Source organism: Mugil cephalus, chromosome 15 (genome assembly GCF_022458985.1).
Source record: "Mugil cephalus isolate CIBA_MC_2020 chromosome 15, CIBA_Mcephalus_1.1, whole genome shotgun sequence".
Lineage (NCBI taxonomy): Eukaryota > Metazoa > Chordata > Actinopteri > Mugiliformes > Mugilidae > Mugil > Mugil cephalus.
In genome coordinates, this window is record NC_061784.1 from 22028861 (window position 1) to 22047285 (window position 18425).

The 18425-nt window shown below is 43.5% G+C and overlaps 1 protein-coding gene across 1 annotated transcript in view; it reads left to right on the forward strand.

Moving 5' to 3' along the window:
* Nucleotides 1-18425, forward strand: part of stk10 (serine/threonine kinase 10) — a 44409-nt gene that overhangs the window by 10911 nt on the left and 15073 nt on the right. Inside the window, exons 2-7 of the mRNA XM_047607481.1 lie at nt 2690-2854; nt 10195-10243; nt 10845-10994; nt 13858-13930; nt 15315-15509; nt 15993-16074. Coding sequence (XP_047463437.1) covers nt 2690-2854; nt 10195-10243; nt 10845-10994; nt 13858-13930; nt 15315-15509; nt 15993-16074 — 714 coding nt within the window. The remainder of the gene's footprint in view (nt 1-2689; nt 2855-10194; nt 10244-10844; nt 10995-13857; nt 13931-15314; nt 15510-15992; nt 16075-18425) is intronic.

The following is an 18425-nucleotide window of genomic DNA, read 5'->3' on the forward strand; positions in this document are numbered from 1 at the left end:
CACGTGTTATTTCCTCTCTGTGGAATGTATACAGATGGCAGCGTGCACGCATAAACAAACACACGTGTTTATATACCGTACTTGAGGACCCCCCCCCACCCCATTGACGTCACCCGTTTCCCCACCCCGCACAGAAAGGCACCATACAGAGCGCATGAGGTTTGATTCTCTCCCCCCCACCCACACAACCATCTGAAGGCCAGAGACACATTCCTCAGGCTTGTTCCCACTGAGACGTAAAGGTGCATGTGTGTGAGAGAAAAGAGAGGGAACGGGGGACGGAGGGACGGGGGGACGGAGGGAATGCCCTTTTGAAACGGGTCGCAGGGGTCGGTCATGGAAAAGTAAACACCACGGAACAGGGGGCTGAAGTCTGAAAGTGGAAGTTTACCGGACCCGTGTTGCACGCTCATTCTCTCTGCTTAATGCTGCAGTAGTGTCTGACGCCTGCAAACACTACTTGCATAACATTTAGACTTGTAGAAGCCCGGCCTTGACAAGGAAGGAAGATGTGCAATAACAAGGAGTGGAAAAAGTTTGGCTTTTGCTGCAGCCTGCGAACACAATGCAGGTAGCTTGTTTGGAGATCCTGCTCATTTGTGCGTGTAATTTAATGTGTCCTGCACAGGCTCTTTCTCTGTAACAGGACATTTATGGACTCAGCTGGAGGCTGCTGTGGTGTGTTTTCTGCGTAGTAAATCTGTGATAATCTGGCTTCACACACTACAACTCCTAATTGGAAGCTTCTCTTTAACCAGCACTTGAAGTTTTAAATTTTTAGTAAAAATGAGTCTGGTGCACAACGTTTTTCTTTGAAAGGGATGGCTGAACACCAAAAGATTAGAGACGAGCATGTATGCCAGCGAGCCTGGCTAGTGCAATCGGACCCCGGAGGCTGAGTGTTGTTGCGGGGAGCTGCGATGTTAGCAGAGGAGTGAAAGTGTCTGGTGTCTCACTGTTTACTGTTGAGGCCTGTTAACTGGCCGACTGACGGTTTGATGGCAGGAGGAGACGTCCTGTTGACTCACACTGTAGGTTACTCCAGTGCAGGAGGAGGGGGGGCTGTTTGACAAACGCACATGCACACATAGCCGACTGCCATGAGTATGTGTGGCTCTGAGCCTGGTCTGTTTGTTCAGATGTTTTCCCACAGCCCCTCGTAAAGCGCGGAAGGCATCGGACCTCAGCAGGCTGTTTAGTCTGTCCACTTTTCTGCAGGTCACTTGGAACAGAAGAACACACAACGGCCCATTTCTCCCCGGAACACGTCGCTGTCCAGGCTGAAACTCTTGCACTCTTGTTAATTCTCATAACGCATATGTTGCTAACAGCAGTCGCTAGGGCTGCCACCCAGCCCTTTTTTGTTATGATATCAATTTTTAATATACCATCATACCGGTGTATTTGATTACAAAGTGTTTGGAATGCTGCACCACAACACTGTTTTATACCAGACCATTTTCAATGTAGCACTTCTAAACATGCATGGTGCGACTGGTCACTGCGAGGCGTGGTGAAGATGGAAATGTCCAAAAAAGGCCGGGGGTTTTGGAATGTTTTAAGGGTGATCGGACGTCCCCGATTTCTGGGGACAGCCCTCGTTTTGGATGACCTGTCCCCCGGCTAAACGTTCCTCAGTTTAGCTTTTTATGAATGAGAGAAAAAAATGTTGCACGCAGACTACAGTTATTACGGTAGCCGGCCACGTTACAGACATAGCAGTTTAAATATGGATAAAAATGTCAAAATAAATACGTAATTGTCCCCATTTTTTCCTTTCATCTTGATAACATTTAATTCTTTATCTCTGGGCTGTAAATGGCACCAGATTTCCACAGATTGTTGACAGGGCCATGTAAATCCATTTTACCACTAGTGTGGGATTATTCTACAATATTTACTCATCATCACAGTAAAATAGTCCATCCTCAGTCAATCTACTGCATTAATTCCTTTCTCAACTAACAGAAAATGTTGTGAACACGTGATTATGCACGGAAAACAATATAACCGCAGAATACCATGATATAGATTGTTTTGGTCATACCACCCTGCTCTGGTTTTCGCCCACTCACTGGTCTGGGTGCGTGCACCGAAGGATCTTATCGTATGTTTTTTGGTTTCTTCCCTTCCGATGAATCCTACGTCTGTAAGCGTGTGCCTTAGTTTAGTCATACTTCCACTTGTTTTTTGTTTTTTTTCCAATTCCTGTCTCTCCACAGTTGCTCAAGGAGGGCGTGGAGCTTTCTTTCCTGTTTTGTCTTTTAAATGTTAGTCAGCACATTTAATTGCTGTCTTGTGGATCTTGATGTTTTGGCTTTCTCTTCTCTGGGATGGAAAATGTACAACTGGTCGCGCTTTTTTTTTTTTTTTTTTTTTAAGATATTTACCATTCGATTTTGATATTCCTACTTCTGAATTGAGGGGGAAAAAATTACGTGTTACTTTATTTCTGTTTACACCCTTTTACATCACACAGCCCCACCCTGAACCTCCCCCACTGCTGGTGTTTGCTGTGAACGTTTTAAGTGATAAATATTGCTCTCTCTGGAGAAGTGAAACTCTGAAAATCATAGGATTAGCTAAACTGAAAAGAATGCCCTTAAATTACTTTTGCTGGGGGGGGATTGTTTAGAATCCTCTTAATCATCACTCATTTTAAATTTAATGCTTCTTCTTTCTCTCTCAGGCCAGGAACAAAGAGACGGGAGTTCTGGCTGCAGCCAAAGTCATCGAGACAAAATCTGAGGAAGAGTTGGAGGACTACATCGTGGAGATCGACATCCTGGCAAAATGTGACCACCGCTACATCGTCAAGCTGCTTGATGCTTTTTACCATGACAACAACCTGTGGGTAGGTAGCGCAGCAAGCTGATCAACCCTAGGTCACCGACGTGACACACTTTCCGTTTGACTGGTTTTATCAGGTACACTGTTGCCAAGAGACACACGCATGCAAAAAACATCATGTACGTGCTCTTATACGAGGCCTCTGTAACGTGTCATCTTTCAGTGAAAAGGTTCATAATTCATAGGCACGTGATTGACCTTATTTTCATATTTAAACCATAGTTTGTTTAAACATCCATGGCAGAACCTTTCCTCATAAGTGAAGCCAAAGCGAGTAGAGCTCCCCCTAGTGTCTGGCTGCAGTGTAGGTCACATGATCCACGTTGGTGGAGCGGACTTGGGCCGAACTAAAACAGTAAAGTACAAGGATGGTTTCTGTCATTTTAGGTAGTTAATGTAATGTTAAATAGCGTCAGTTTGGCCAATGCAAGGACGTGGAGACGCGTTGTTCATTTATTCTGAAATTCTGAATGTACAGCAACAGAGTGTATGGAACACTGTGGTAAGGGAAGCTATCATAGAAGATTGGGGCGTAATGTACTGGAGGAATCTTATCTTCTGTTGACACTGTTGCCTTCCCCACGGGATGTTTTGGTTTCTCCGACTTGGGGAGTTTCTGTGTCCGTTAACTTGAGTTTTCATTGCAACCGTTCCAAAATGGAGTTTATGGCAGACTCTTGGGATGCTCCATTTCGCTCTGTGACAGTCTCGTTGTTTTACTGCAACAACGTCCCATCTCGAGTATATTTCTCCTACACATCATAGCTCTGTTGAGAAATAAGTGGATTGCTTAAATTAGAACGACCCTAGACCCCCGGTGACATAATACATTAGGAATGACCCCAGTCTCACCCCCATGTTTTTGCAGGAATGAAGATCAGTTTAGGTTCAGTGTTATTTTTTGTATTTTCTCTCTCTCTCTCTCTCCACACTCGCACACTGTGTCATGTATAAACTTTTCAACTCTCTCTATAATCTCGCACTCGATCTGGCCAAGGAAAATAATGGTGACCTCACGCTGGGGCACAACCTTGAATATCTGAGGAATTACAAGGCGGTGTGGAGGCTACATTAGATTATTTTATCTTTAAAGTAACAGCTTCTAAGTCATTTTGGTGGTAAACCGTCTTGTAATAGGGAAAATGACCCTACACATGAACAAGAACACATGTTGTGGTGCTAAGCAACTTGGATTGATTGAGTACAATCACTTGCAAGAGGTCATGTGCATGAACATCAGCTCAATGTGGGAGGTCGGGGAAAGATCTCATGGCAAAGGTGAAGAGACGCAAGGGGACATTGACTTAGGAGGCTAGGAACAGGAAAGAGGAAAGCCTAGCGACAGTCTGCAGATGAGGATTTTTGTATGTGTGGTAGGGCTAGGTGGTATACTGGTGTGGATGGGTGTTTGGGTTTTTAGGGTGACCAGACGCCCCCGATTTCTGGGGACAGTCCCTGTTATCGATGACCCGTCCCCCATCCTGAAAATGTCCCTGATTTTAGTGTTTTATGAATGAGAAAAAAATGTTGCACGCATACTACAGTTATTACGGTACCGCCCAGCCCTAATATGTTGTATGAGCCACTGTATTTCATTATCTTTCAGCTGCAACCAATCTATTAGTGATATCACTAAAAATTAGATTTAACCTGTTGGCAGCACATTGTTACATACTGGCTAATTTGGTTACTGTGGCAACAACAAGTGCTTAACACACATACTTGCTGAGCAGCTGCTTTGTCAGAAATGCAACAGAAGAGCAACTGTTCCACAACTTCACAGCGCAGCCAAACAAACCCGTGGTGTTTTTAATAGGGAGTTCCTTTTACTCAGAAATCAGAATTTAGCGTTTCGTCTCCTACAAAGCTACGTGTGACGTAGGTATCCCCTAAGGTCACCCACCGCTCGCTGAGGAATCTGCTTCTGTTTCCCCTTATCCTCTTGCAAAAATTAATCCACGGATAAAAATGCTGAACACTGGATATCTCTGAACGATCACAGTCGGCTCCAGCTGCAGTGACAAACGCATTTTTGTTTCCTGCTTCTGCTTCCACAGTAAATTACGCTTGAACACTTTTAAAGTGGAGTAGAGGGTCGGCCTGGAGGTTGTTCAGCGTACATTAGCAGTAACTCAATACAGCTCTGACACCACAAATGGTGAGGCTGTTGGCTTTGAGATAAAATGGTGCTTTAATACACCGGTCAGCCACAACATTATGACCACACGAGGAGCAAATAACATTTAAACCATTTTGTGACAATATGATGTTCTGCTGGGAAACAATTGGACCCGGAATTCATTCATGTGGATGTTACTTATACATGTAGCACCCACCTAGACCAGACCAGACACCCCCACCCCATAGCAATGACACTCTTTAATGCCTGACACAGACACACATACAGAAGTGGAACAACTAAAAAAAAAACAAACATGAAAACCAGCCCAAGGTGTCAACCTGGCCTCCAAACTCACTAGATCTCAAACTGATCAAGTATCTGTGGGATGATCCACAGATCCCTGTCCCCTCCTCCCGTAGGACCCAAAGGCCCCCATTAACCCTCAGAAGGTCCATGTCCATTCTCTGATGAGTCATTTATTTCGAGACCTACGTAATATTAAGAAGGTGGTCATAATGTTATGGCTGATTGCTGGGACTTCAGTATAAATTACCAGACGTTCCCTACATGCGCACATGGTCCTGTCTGTGTGGACCATAGCTGGAATTCCTGAGTGCGAAAGGTGAGCGCTCCTCATCAGTTGAAGCTGGACTCTGTGAGACTGTTTGTACATTTGACTCATCAACATAAACTAACATCCCTGCCTGCGTGTTGCATTCAAACCACGCGCTTCCTGTGGTTCTGTGTCTGTGTGCGTGTGTGTGTGAGGCTTCAGTGTCGCGGATTTTGCGTCACCATCTGACTTCCGAGCCGTGTTCCTCATGCTGATATGCCTCTACTTTAAGATCAATCTCAATCGCAGTCCTTTAGCGTGTGTTATTTTAAAGTCCACAAACTTGTCGCCAAATCAGCGTAATAATTCTTCACAACGCGACAGTGACAAGTGAACAATGCCTGCTGTCTTCATTGCCTCAAGTGCATTTGCTGGCCTCAGGATCCGAACAATTAGCCCAGTGGTTGGTGGTCAGGGCTCACTAACCTCCGGTTTGGGTGGACCGGGGCAGGGTGAGCCGATGCATTCCAGCGCCGACCCACCCGTTCTGCTTTCTGCTGAGTGCAAGAGGGATAGAGGAAGAAAGAAGAGAGAGCGAAAGAGAGACGGCGAAAGAAAGGCTGTTTGTTCCAGTTCAGGAACGATCTGGTCTCGAGGCCATGGCGAGGCAGCCGGGCCCACAGCGTGAGAAAAAGAAGGCCTTTAACATGGGAACGGGACTGCTGACATCAGCGCACCGAGAAGGATGGACGAAAAGAAAGAAAGAAGGAAAGAAGAGAGAGCGAGACGGTTAAAATGATGCACAACAATGCAAAACACACAGCAGATAACGCATCATTTTGTAAGAATAACCAGTCTGTTTAGAGGGTTGTTCTGCCCAAGTGTCAAAAAAACATCCTCCTACACCTCTAATGACAATTAAATATGCCATAGATACAATTTCCCCAATGGAGAGCACTTGAGCTAAAACTTTTGAGTAACTGGGACAATAATAACATTTAATCTGCTCCTATCATGCGTGGGAGGATAACGTAATCCGATAGACAAGGATCACATGACCTGGGTGGAAAACCTCACACTGGCTTCATGCTATGAGGTAATAAAAAAAAAAATAAGAAGAAAACGTTTTCGCAGTTTTGCCAACAGCTCTGCTTTTTTTCTATGGGTGCTGTAAAGGCCAGTGCTAGAAGTGTATAGACCCTTTCATGGCCTACGTCACAAGCTCAAGGCAACACTGTCACTTTCAACCGTGAAAACGTTGCCTTGCTGTATTTTTGGCTCGAAAAATTGAAAAAGCAAAAACATTGACATGAAGTTTTGTCACATACCAGCCACTGCAAGTCGTACACAACTTTGATTTGACTTTGATGATTAAAAGAAAGGACTGGATGATCAGATAAGATTAATATCTAATGCATCATTAGTTTCAGCCTGGATAATGTTATATATTGTTACATGTTAATGCTAATGCTAAGCGCTAGCTAACGCAACGTGTTTCAGGGGTGTCCAAGCTTAAATAGCTTTGCTACGTTACCCTCCACAGTGGTTCTATGATGGACAGTTATACAAATAACATTAAGTTAATCATCTGTGGGGGATTCTTGTTGCATGTTAACGCTAATACTAACCGCTAGCTAACTCAACATTAGTTGTATCTTTCAGTGGTGTCCAAGCAGACGTTGCATTTTACTACATTACCCTCTACAGTGGTTCCACTTACTTCTTGGTCAGGGTCTTGGGGTGTTAGCGTATTAGTATATTCTCTAAAATATATGTTTTCTTCGTCCATTCTTTCCAAAACAGTCTGTTGAAATATGCCAACCAGCGTTTACAGGCTGTAGTGTTTGAGATGTGTTGTCTCCAATTAAGTCCTGCCCCTTAAAAAAACATCACACCGCTAACAAACCGTGAAGGGGTCCATGTAATCCAATTCAAGAGCTTTAGTTTGGCTTTAGTCTTGTTGGTTGCAGATTTCCAACAGTCTTTTTTTTGTTGAATTGTGTTGTCTGCATACAGTAAGTGCTGCTGCTTGAAATTCAAAGAGATCAATGACTATGTCTTTGCTGGCTCCACCTCAGATGCACTGAATAAGACCTGTAAGCACTTTAAAGCAGACATAGATCTCTGAAGCATCAGTTATGTCGATAGTATCGCATCCAGACACTTTTGGTTTTATACTGTGTAGACATATTTCTTTCTCGGTTCAAACTTTCCTTAAGGCTTCGGGCAAAATGAGGTGGGAAATCACCGTGAAAGTAACGATCGGTGAATTGGACGAACAGTGCAGCGTCAGCGAGGCCTGCTCCATTTATTTGAAACCTTTTTTTGTTTTAGGGTTGTGAAGACTCAAGGTTGTGCATGCAGGCTTAATTTAAAGAAAGAAAAGGAAGCTTGAAGGAGCTTCCACGAGCTGGATAAACCTTGAATGTGCATGCGTGTTCAGCCCACAACGGCTATGCTTCACATGCAGCTTGACCAGTTGGAGCACATTCTTCACCAAAGCACCAAAGCGCCATTCCCTCAGGCAGGGAAAACAATTCTGTCAGCAGAGACTCTGAGGACAATGCGAACCAGTTGCTTCTGACACTGTCATGTAACAGCTGTTAAGGTTGACCGGTACAATGTGCTACTGCTTTGGTGCAGCTCATATTTGGTTTAAAGAGGGTGTTTTTTGTTTTTTTGTTCTTTAAACGGAAGAGTGTGTGTCTGGTAAGCGGGGGACCCGGAACAGGGAAGTGGTTTGTGCAAAAAAAGTGTGATCATCCTCCCTCTTAAAAGCAAAGAAATGCATAAATATTGTGTGTTTTCCAGCAAGAGTCATATTCAAATTCACAGTTTACTACATAGAAATTTGACTGTGACAATTTTAACAAGCTTTTCTGTGTTGGAATTTGTAAATTACTTTTTGTAACTTCTTGATCACATGTTCACAAATATGTGATATTGGTTTGACTGGTTGTGCGAGTCTGCTTTTTTTGAATGGAGCGTTTTGATTGAAGACCCCCCAGGTGACAGAACTCATGCCAGAAACCGAGAGTGGATTTTTTTTTACCAGACAATGCTTCAGATCATTTATTTTTTTAAACTGACACGTGAACTCGCCTTTTAAAACATGACAGAACCTGAACCAAAGCAGTTTGTCAAGCCCAATGTCACAGAGCACCATTGTTCCACCTCGAGCTCTATGCCAAGAATGACATTCCTCCTCATCTTCTGCTTTCTGCTGCAGTGTCAGAAGTGTGACTACGTCCACATTGTTCTCAGATTTGCCCGATCAATCGCGTGTACCATTTTGTTTCTCCTTCTCTTTGTGTGGACTGAAACTCCACGCCTTGTCCAGGGCCAGGCTGCTACTGCTCCTGTGACTCTGTTGTCATAGCAAGAAGGACTCGGTTGATTATGTAAGAATGAGATCATCCAACAGGTATGCTCTGCACCACCTGAGGCTGATCATTGTTCTTTTAAGAGAATTAAGAGTTGTGAAAGTAGCTCAGCTCACCCACAGAGTGTTAGGAAATGCTCTTTTATTTCTTTATTTATTTACTTTTCCTCCAACTTTTCATGAATAAAATATCTGTGTGTGTCAGAAAGAGACTGACTATGTAAGGAGAGGATATGAAAGGTGAATGCTGGAAGTCTCCATTTAGGGAAAGTGTTATTTTCTCTCTGTTGCTCTCTTGAAACGCTGGCCTGTGTTTTTGCTTCCATTGCTGAACTGGTATTTGGCAGCGTGTCGCAGCGTAGTGTGTTGTAGTTGGACCCTGGCAGTTTATCACACCCTTCAGTCTGAATCCAGACGTCCACTTTTGCAAAGTGAGTGCATGGTATTAGTTTCTCCCAGCTGGATGTCAAAAACTACAGCGCGAGGAAAGCTCTCCGAGTAGTGGTGGTAGTTGCGAACAGACAAGGGTCATGTAATCCGCGATAACGTTTGAACATCTTGATTGCCATTTTAAAAAACACTCCACTGATTTACAGCCTGACTGACATGCAACTGATCAAATCAATTATAAATTCAAAGTCTGCAGGAGTTGCATCACACCATCACACGCCAACATTGCCTCATTATCTTCTAATTTGTGACAATTCAATGTTCTCCCGGGAAACTTTGGACCTGGCATTGGTGAGGATGTTACTTAATGTACCAACCACCTAGACCAGACCAGGCATCCCCTGTGGTGTTACAGTTTTAAATGATGCCCTTCCCCTACCCATCCTTTCACCTAACCACGTAGCGTTCCATATTCTCAAAGGACGCACTTATCACTGCAGAAGATCAGATAAACCAGATATCAAATTTAAGAATTGTTTTTTAATTCAATTCGATTTATTTTTTTCATAGAATTGGAACAACGCACATTCATCAACACTAATACATTGAGCATAGGTGTAAATGTGCCGGTCTTAGCATGACGGCTAAATTCATGACTTGACTTTTGCCTTGTTTACTCTTGCTGAAGACGGTTCCAAATATGAAATGTCCAGAAAGCTCCGAAGCCAGTGAGTCAAACAAACAATATGGGTCAGGAGCTGGTCCCATTAGGTGTCTAATTTGTATCTGTGTTTCTTCATATAAATTCCTTTAAAAAAGCCTGTCAGTTCTGTGCTCATACATTGTTTTCATAAAGCTGGGTAAAGTTTAACCTCCTCTCCTCTTCCCCTCCTTCAGATCATGATCGAGTTCTGCCCTGGAGGTGCCGTGGATGCCATAATGCTAGGTAGGCCCTTCTGTGTGTCTTTGTAAACACTCCACCTTCATAGCTGTCACGAGGGTCACACCTGTGGCAGCGCCTTCACTGCACCTGTCTCTTCACATGGGACTTTCAGGATGTACTATGTTGCTTTTACTGCACATAATCTGCTATATACATATCACGATACTGTTTTCTCCAGCCTCCATTGGTTAGAAGGGTTTTAATAAGCTGGGCCTTGAAGCGTTCAGACACCATAGAGGTCTTGTGTGTGGGAAATCCCTGTGCTGTGTTTTCACTGGGTAATCCACGTTCTCACAACCGCCTGCACCTCTCCGCAGCTAACCAAACACAGACAAAATAGAATAAAGTCTGCAGGGCAGGACTCGCTTGGATGTGTGAAAGTTCCTCTAATCTCGGATTAACTCATCCAGCAACACTATCTGATCTGTTATCGCAGATTTACCTCGTGGCGATTTCTCTGCAGTTCACACAGTAGTTCAGTGTCAAGATTTTGTCTATAAGTAGTGTAAATATACCATGTGTGCACTTAGAGCCCTCGCTGATCCTGATTCCTTATCCAACTCTTCATCTCGTGTCTCGCCTCCACCTCCCCTGCCCTTATCAGAGCTGGATCGTGGGCTGACGGAGCCGCAGATTAAGGTCGTATGCCGCCAGATGCTGGAGGCTCTGCAATACCTCCACTCCATGAAGATCATCCACAGAGACCTGAAGGCCGGCAACATCCTCCTCATGCTGGACGGGGACATCAAATTGGGTAAGGGGTTTGGTTTTAGGTGCCTCGGGGCCCATTTAACCTCCTGAGACCCAAGCTTCTGTTTGGAATACATTTTTAATTTCTCCAAGGTGGCTGGGATTATTGCGACGTAAGAAGTAAAAACAAAACATTTTGCATAATTTTTGAAGTGGAGCAAAAACAGGACATAACAGGACAAAAAAAGGAATTATCGTTACTAGTGGCAGAATATGTTAAATGTGCACATTATGTCAAACTAGAAAAGTCAATAAGTATAAGTAAACAAGTTTATTAAGAACTAAATCTGCTTTGTCCCTTGTCCTCTTTGGTCCTGTGATCAGCTGCACAATGAATCTGATGAAATACCTGCTATCATGTTACTACACTGACTAGTGTATTGACCTAGACCGAGGTCTAAATGAAGCAGAATAAGAAGCTGCCACAAACATAAAACTTAACACCTCAAAATGAGGACACCGGGTCCCAGGAGGTTAAAACGCTCCTCCTGCAAAGGTACAAACTGCCTCTTTCCTGAGCGCTTCCTGAGCAAAAGATGGAAAGAGTTGCAGTCAATGAGCTGCACCCCACTGACCATGTAAAGTAACTTGTTCAAACCAGGCCTCTGCTGAAGTGACGCAGCTTTATGTTAAGATAATGGAAAAGTTTTGCGAACTGTCAATGCCCATTCATGACTAAGGCCCTAATTCAATGCTCAGTCATAATTGTGTGCAGAATACACCCTGTTTGGAGCGTCACAGCGTGTCAGCTGCACGCATTTTAGTCTTTCACCTCTTACTATTTATATACTCCACATCCAGACACATATTGTTTGAAGGTTCTTACAAGTGATGCCTAAATGCAGATTAATGTACACGGGAAACTAAAGACGTTTGTATACGTTTTGTAAGGTCTGTATGTGAGTACAAGACAATAATAGTTAATAAATGTTACAGCTGAAATATTGGCAAATGCAGAAATTCAGCTCATTGCTGAACACCAGATGATAATGTGGAACAAATTCTCAGATGAATCCCACTGATGGTTATCTCTGAGGCCCTGGTTTATTGTTCCTCTGGCATACGCAGACAGTTAGAGGCCTCTGCGCTCCTCCCGCAGCGCTGTCACAGAATCACAAATGAGTATTGTGTGGGAAAACCGCCTTCTGAGAATGTTGCATATTTTCGTTTATTGGCTTTTTGAAGAGTTCTCCGCATTCTTCGCATTACACAGCTGAGGTCGTGGATCCGATCCAGGGGCCAGTGTGTTTTGGATTAAAGTGGAGCTTTACAGAAAGGATGAAATTGTTTCTTGATGTGCTTCACGTAGGTGTCGGCGAATGTGACGTGCCCAGCATTTGGATTCAAAAAAACAGAAATATCTGGCACACTTTTCGCATGCATGATGTTTGCACAACAACTAAAAACACTGAGCAGAGGCTTAGGAAGGGCTGCACGAGAGCTTCGTACGCTTCACGCTTCTTTTCCACTGTGTTACATTCCAGCACGGTTGGATTTAATCACTGGGAGTTGCCTCTTTTTACCTCATTATGTCATGACACCGACTTATTTGCAGTCTCCAAACTTCTAACTACATGTTAATTTAAACAAGAAGACGGCAATTAACTGACTGAGGTCGGCCAAATGCGCCGAATCGTGGCATTAAATGTTCTTGGTGCAGCTCTCGTTGGGTCCGGTTCATAGAACATGATGAATGGTCAAAATTATTAAGGAAAAAATGTCCATTTCCATCATTACTGCTTCTCCTTTGTCAAGACAATGATTGAAAAGTCGATACAGAACAATTAAGACCATAGTAGCGATATTCATTGAATTAAATACAGTGTGTTTCCATTTGAAATTCTGAAAGATAAGAGATAAGATTGGACTTTATTAAATTAAATGTCAGGGGACAACAGTGAAGACAAACTCCAACAGCAGGAACATCTCTCGAAAACCAATGCATTGCACCAATATAACATTAGTATGGATTATTGCACTTGCAAAGAAAAAAGCAAGACACAATAACATGGGGTGATGCACAGAAGTTTTCATTCGCATAATTTCCGTTCTTGAAGTCTGGGAATCCCCATCTGCATTTGTGCACTCTTTAGTTCCTGGTAGCGTGGTTCAGTATGACAGGCATGAGTGGTACACACAATATGATACAATGCTAATGAGTCTTCTAGAGAAACAGGGTGATTCTTCAAAGAGACATTTTCCAGTTTAAACCAAGAGAATGGAAGGAAGTCGAAGAGGAGAGCTGAGTCTCTGACAGAATGTTGTGAATGCTGGTTGCATTTGACCAGGATAAGTCACCGCTCTGCAGAAAACTGGTGTGTAACCTCATATTCCAACTCAAAATAAAATCACTACTTCCATGTATTCTCTTCGTAGGAGGTGAAAATCCTTCCTGCTAAAGTTTAGTCTGCTTCAAATGACCTGCTTGACTTGCAAGTCACATTTTTTTTTTTTTTCTGAATTGTGGTTTGCGAAACCGAGAGAGTCCCTGTAATAGAACATGCCATGTTGTAATTGTAGCAGTGAGCCTGATTCCTTGTGTGCAAAATCTTAGAGCCTCTGCCAAGCGCAAAAAAAGTAAGAAAAAAACGTGTTCCACCAAAATGAAAACAGCACGCCTGTAATCTGAGGGTTATGTCAGGGAATAGGGGCGACTAGTTTGAGAAACAAGGCTGCTATAAATTCACTCGATTCTGGCCTTGCATCTCCTCCCATTACAAAGTCATGACAGTTTTACAAGCTGCAAACTCTCAACCCAATACAAGGGAAATAAAATTGATCTTGATTTAATTTCAAGTCCTTCTTATTGTGTCATACTTCAACTATGTCATGACCTTTTTTTTTTGTCTCTCTCTTCATTCTTGCAGCTGATTTTGGTGTCTCTGCAAAAAATACCAAAACCTTACAAAGAAGAGATTCTTTCATTGGAACGCCATACTGGTGAGTAAGACTCCCCCTGACACACTGGAAGAATGTGAGAATAAAGGCACTGGGTTCATGCTATAGTCCTGGAAAGAGCGTGATGTTATTAAGAGAAACTCAACTCTATGCTTCAACCCTTCGTTGTTGTCACAACAGTGCAAGGTCTTTTCTCTAGAAGTTAACAAACTGGAAAGGCTTCTCAGTGAACATTGTTCCATAGTATCATCCTCCTAATGCGTATATGGTTGGAAGCAGTTAACCATTAACTAGAACACCTTATCGTCCATAGGGTTACCCTCCCAGATTGGTGAAAATATGACCGCGCCCTCGTGTTGCGCAATTCGCATTGGCCCTGGAAAGTTTTGCTGAAGTCAGCTGTGGCTGAGTTTACTTGAACCATATTTCTGCAACCTCATTGAACCTCAACCTCAATCTGATCTAGAGTTTACCTCGACTGAAACCATCCGACTTGATGTCTACATGCAGCCAAAGCTCTAATTTTTATGCCCTTTGTGTAGCATTAAATCTGCATGAAATGTAACAGAAGAAGAAGAAGGTTTAATAGTGGAAAGAAGACGGAGACTGACCCATGTTTTCAGTAATGCTGCCTGCATAGATTCCAGTTTTGATGCTTTGATCGCCTTGGAACAAGGTGTTGTTTTGCTACCTCCATTCATCATGTTTCTGTCCTTACTGGAAACTTGTCATGTCACCAGAGTTTTAACCCACATGGGGGCAAGCATGCTTTAGAAGGAATAATTGTATTTATTTATTTGATCTTGATTTTGATTTTTAGAAAGAAGGCACAATGCACATTGATAAACAGTACAGTGTAGAGATCGACCGATATGGAGTTTTAGGGCCGATACCATTTTTTTTTACACCAGTATTGGTCGATGGCCGATATGTGCTGCCGTTTTAAAAAGAAATATAGCACAAGCAATATTTGTTATTTCAACTTCTACTTTTAGGGGTATTTTCCAGCTTCCAGTTGCATGCACTCTGCAAGTGGGGAAGGGGCAATGTATGGGCTGCATGGTCTCCAGCAGCACAGGGCTGCCTGTGGATGCGCCCATCTGTAAATCTTGCCGGGGGATAAAAATGCATATATACAGACAAGATGACAAAAAAAAGAAAGAAAAAGATAAATTGTGATATAAAAGGAACATGTGATCACTATTATACACGACCACACATCTGAATAAGTCTAAAAATTCATTGGAATGTGTTGTGTTGTTCAGACTGTAATATGTTCTTAATAATTCTCACTTCCTTCTAGGCCACGATGGTCCGGTTATTTGCCCTGATTGGACACGTGGTGCTCAGCTTTATTGGAAAGCTACATCGTATGTTCTATATGCCGTGGCCCCTGTAAACGTTTAACCTTCTTGTTTTGTCTCAGGATGGCTCCGGAGGTGGTCATGTGCGAGACCATGAAGGATGCTCCGTACGACTACAAGGCCGACATCTGGTCTCTAGGAATCACGCTGATCGAGCTGGCGCAGATCGAGCCCCCGCACCATGAGCTCAACCCCATGAGGGTGCTGCTGAAGATCGCCAAGTCGGACCCTCCCACCCTGGAGCAGGCCAGCAAATGGTGAGGGTCCGTTAGAAAGGAGTTCAGCTGTTGCATGATTTCATCAAGTCCTTTAATTACGTTGTGGATGACCATTTTCTGCACACTCGGTTTGCTGTAATCTCCAGTAGACACTCCATGAATCAGCGTGTCCTCCCCCTCTCCACCTGCAATTCATTCTGCCTTTTCCAAAACTACAGCAACAGCTCAGCAGAGAGCAGCCAAACTTCTTTCCTATCATTTTTATGAGCCCGACTGTTCCACAGCAGCAGATTTATTGCTGCAAAAGCAAAGTTATCAGGTGGAGCGCTGACTCATCATCCCCGCCGAAAGCTTCGTGTTACGAAACGCAGATGTGCACAAAGACGATCCACATGTATCAACATCGTATATCTGTAAATGCACAAATTATTTTAGCCGTGTCGCAAGTGTTCCTTCATCCATCTTTCCCTGCCTCTTTGTTTTCTTCCTTGATTAACGGCGTTTTCTTGTATTTCATTCAAGGTCGCAAGACTTTAAAGATTTCCTGAAGACGGCTTTGGACAAAAACCCAGAGACTCGTCCAACCGCAGCACAGCTCCTGGAGGTAGGCGGCGATGCAGCATGTGCAGCTAAGTTTCTAGAAAATATAATACAATGCTGCACTTTGACATAGTGATGGAACATTGTCCTTGCTCGGTCTTTATCTTGAACGAACACACACATACTCGGCGACTTAATCTTCTATTTTAAGACCTGAATGGAGTGATCTACGCCAGGGAAGTGAGCGTGCTCTGTGGAGGGCACGGCTCGTAGAAAAGAGTGGGAACGAAATGCAGTAGAAAAAACAAACAAGGGTACAAGAAAGCAGTGGTTCCCAACCTGGGGTCCGCGCCCCACCAAGGGGGCAGGGGGTTTGCCAAAACTTGTCTAATCTGAGCCCACCATCAGTTTTCACCTGTTTTACCGATTTTTAATCAGTATTGCGTGTGTCTCCCTACATGTACAGTATTCAGGGTTTAAAGTATTCTGGCACTGTGCTGAATCACCGCCGTGTGGCATTTGATCACGATTAAAAAAATAAAAGAATGCTGATACGGGATATTGTCAGGTTCAAGCAGTCACTTGAGTTCACCTCCCAATGGAATGACAGTGACTCAGCTTTCCCTCTCCAAACTAACATCACCAGCCAGAAACTCAGTTATGATCATATATAAGTCATCATATATAATTATTTATTTAAACTCATACTCAGTGTCAGTCACCATTGTTGAATGTGAAGCAGGAATGTAGGAAATTGAGACAAAAATTCACCTGACTGGCAAAAAAAGTATAAAAACAAGTCCATCAACTATAAAAACCACTATAAACGGCTGTGTGCGCTGGTTACAGCGTCTACATCTTGCACAAGTATAAACCACGATTAAGGACGCGCTAACGCACAAACATGCCACTCTCAAGTAGTTGCACAACAGGAAGCTTCTTATACTATTTTAAGTCGACCTAAACTGAGAACATCAATATTCTTACTCTGTGTGTGTCCTGATAGCCCAGTCACCACAGACTGGTGCGTTGGGAATGAATTTGATTTAGAGGGTTGGTGTAAAACATTGATGATCCATTCAATGAGACACACAAGTGTCTAATAACCATGTAAACAATTCATCCATTTGTTTCTCTCTGTTGTTACTTCCTGCTCATCTTGTTCTTCTACTTTCATATTTCTGTCCGGTTTGCGTTTCGCAGAATGACATGTAAATGTAGGAAAGAGGACCGGAAATGTTTGAACACTGCTTCACATGAGCGAGCGTCCGCGAGAGATCAATAACATTTATCCTGGCATTAAAATGCCAACAATTTAAATATGAGCTGTGACAAGTGTTTCTCGGAATCCAGAGGAAAGCCTTGAACAGGGTGTGGATTAAGGAACAAGGGTAGTGTCTATTAAAATTCAGAGCCACGGTTTCCTGTCTGTATCCCACAGCTGAGGGAATGCCAGCTATTTACATTCCTGCTGCTCGGCCAATGGCGCGCCTGGATCGCCCTGCGCTCGCCACCTCTGGCCAATTACAGAGAGGGAAAGATGAAAATCCTAGACCCAGGCCCGCTGGGAATCCTGCATGTGCTCTACAGCGCGTGTGTGTGTGTGTGCGCGAGGGGGTGGGTTGGGTTTGGTTTGGGGGGAGAAGAGACGGGCGCGGCCCAGTTTTTGGTGCCGTGCTGGAACTTTCAGATGTTTATCGTGCCTGCTGCTCCCAACGGCTGCGGATACTTGTGCAATGATGGCATTGCATTCTGCTGATCGTTCATGATGTCAGATATACGACAGGTTTCGGCCGCATGGAAATGAATCACAGATAAGCGCGTCGGCTACAAAGCTCCGTGAAACATTTGTCATCAAACGGGAATTAGTTCGAACGTGTTTTAACCTCGTTCGTGCTCCTTCTAGCCTTCCGTCTGTCCCACATGTGTATACAAAACAACATGACACAGTATCAGTCACTGTGGCCGTGCGGCTGGCAGGAAACCATCTGGGTGACTAGTGTTCATTATACTGAGTGGAGCTTCTCCTCCCACATAGCTTCTTGTGGTCAGAAGCTTTACGGTGTCGCTGGCAACGCTTCAGCTTATGAAGAAGTGTCCAAACAAGTCTGTGATGATAACAATTTAGTTTCTGCCATAAGAAGAAAGAAAGAAAGGAAGTACGAGACTGTTTTCTGTAAATATATACAATATCAATGAAATATTCCAGTTCAGCGAGCATGTGTCTCATGTGAAACAGAAATCTGAGGCTGATATTTCAAAATTTGAATAAACAAGAAGTCGTGTCTCACTTAAAACCAAAATTGCTACTTCCTTAAACTAATTATAACCTTAACCCTTAAAAACATTTCTTAACCTCTGAGCCACCCATCAAAGACGTGAGCGTTGACCCAAGTCTCCTCAGTCAAACAGGAA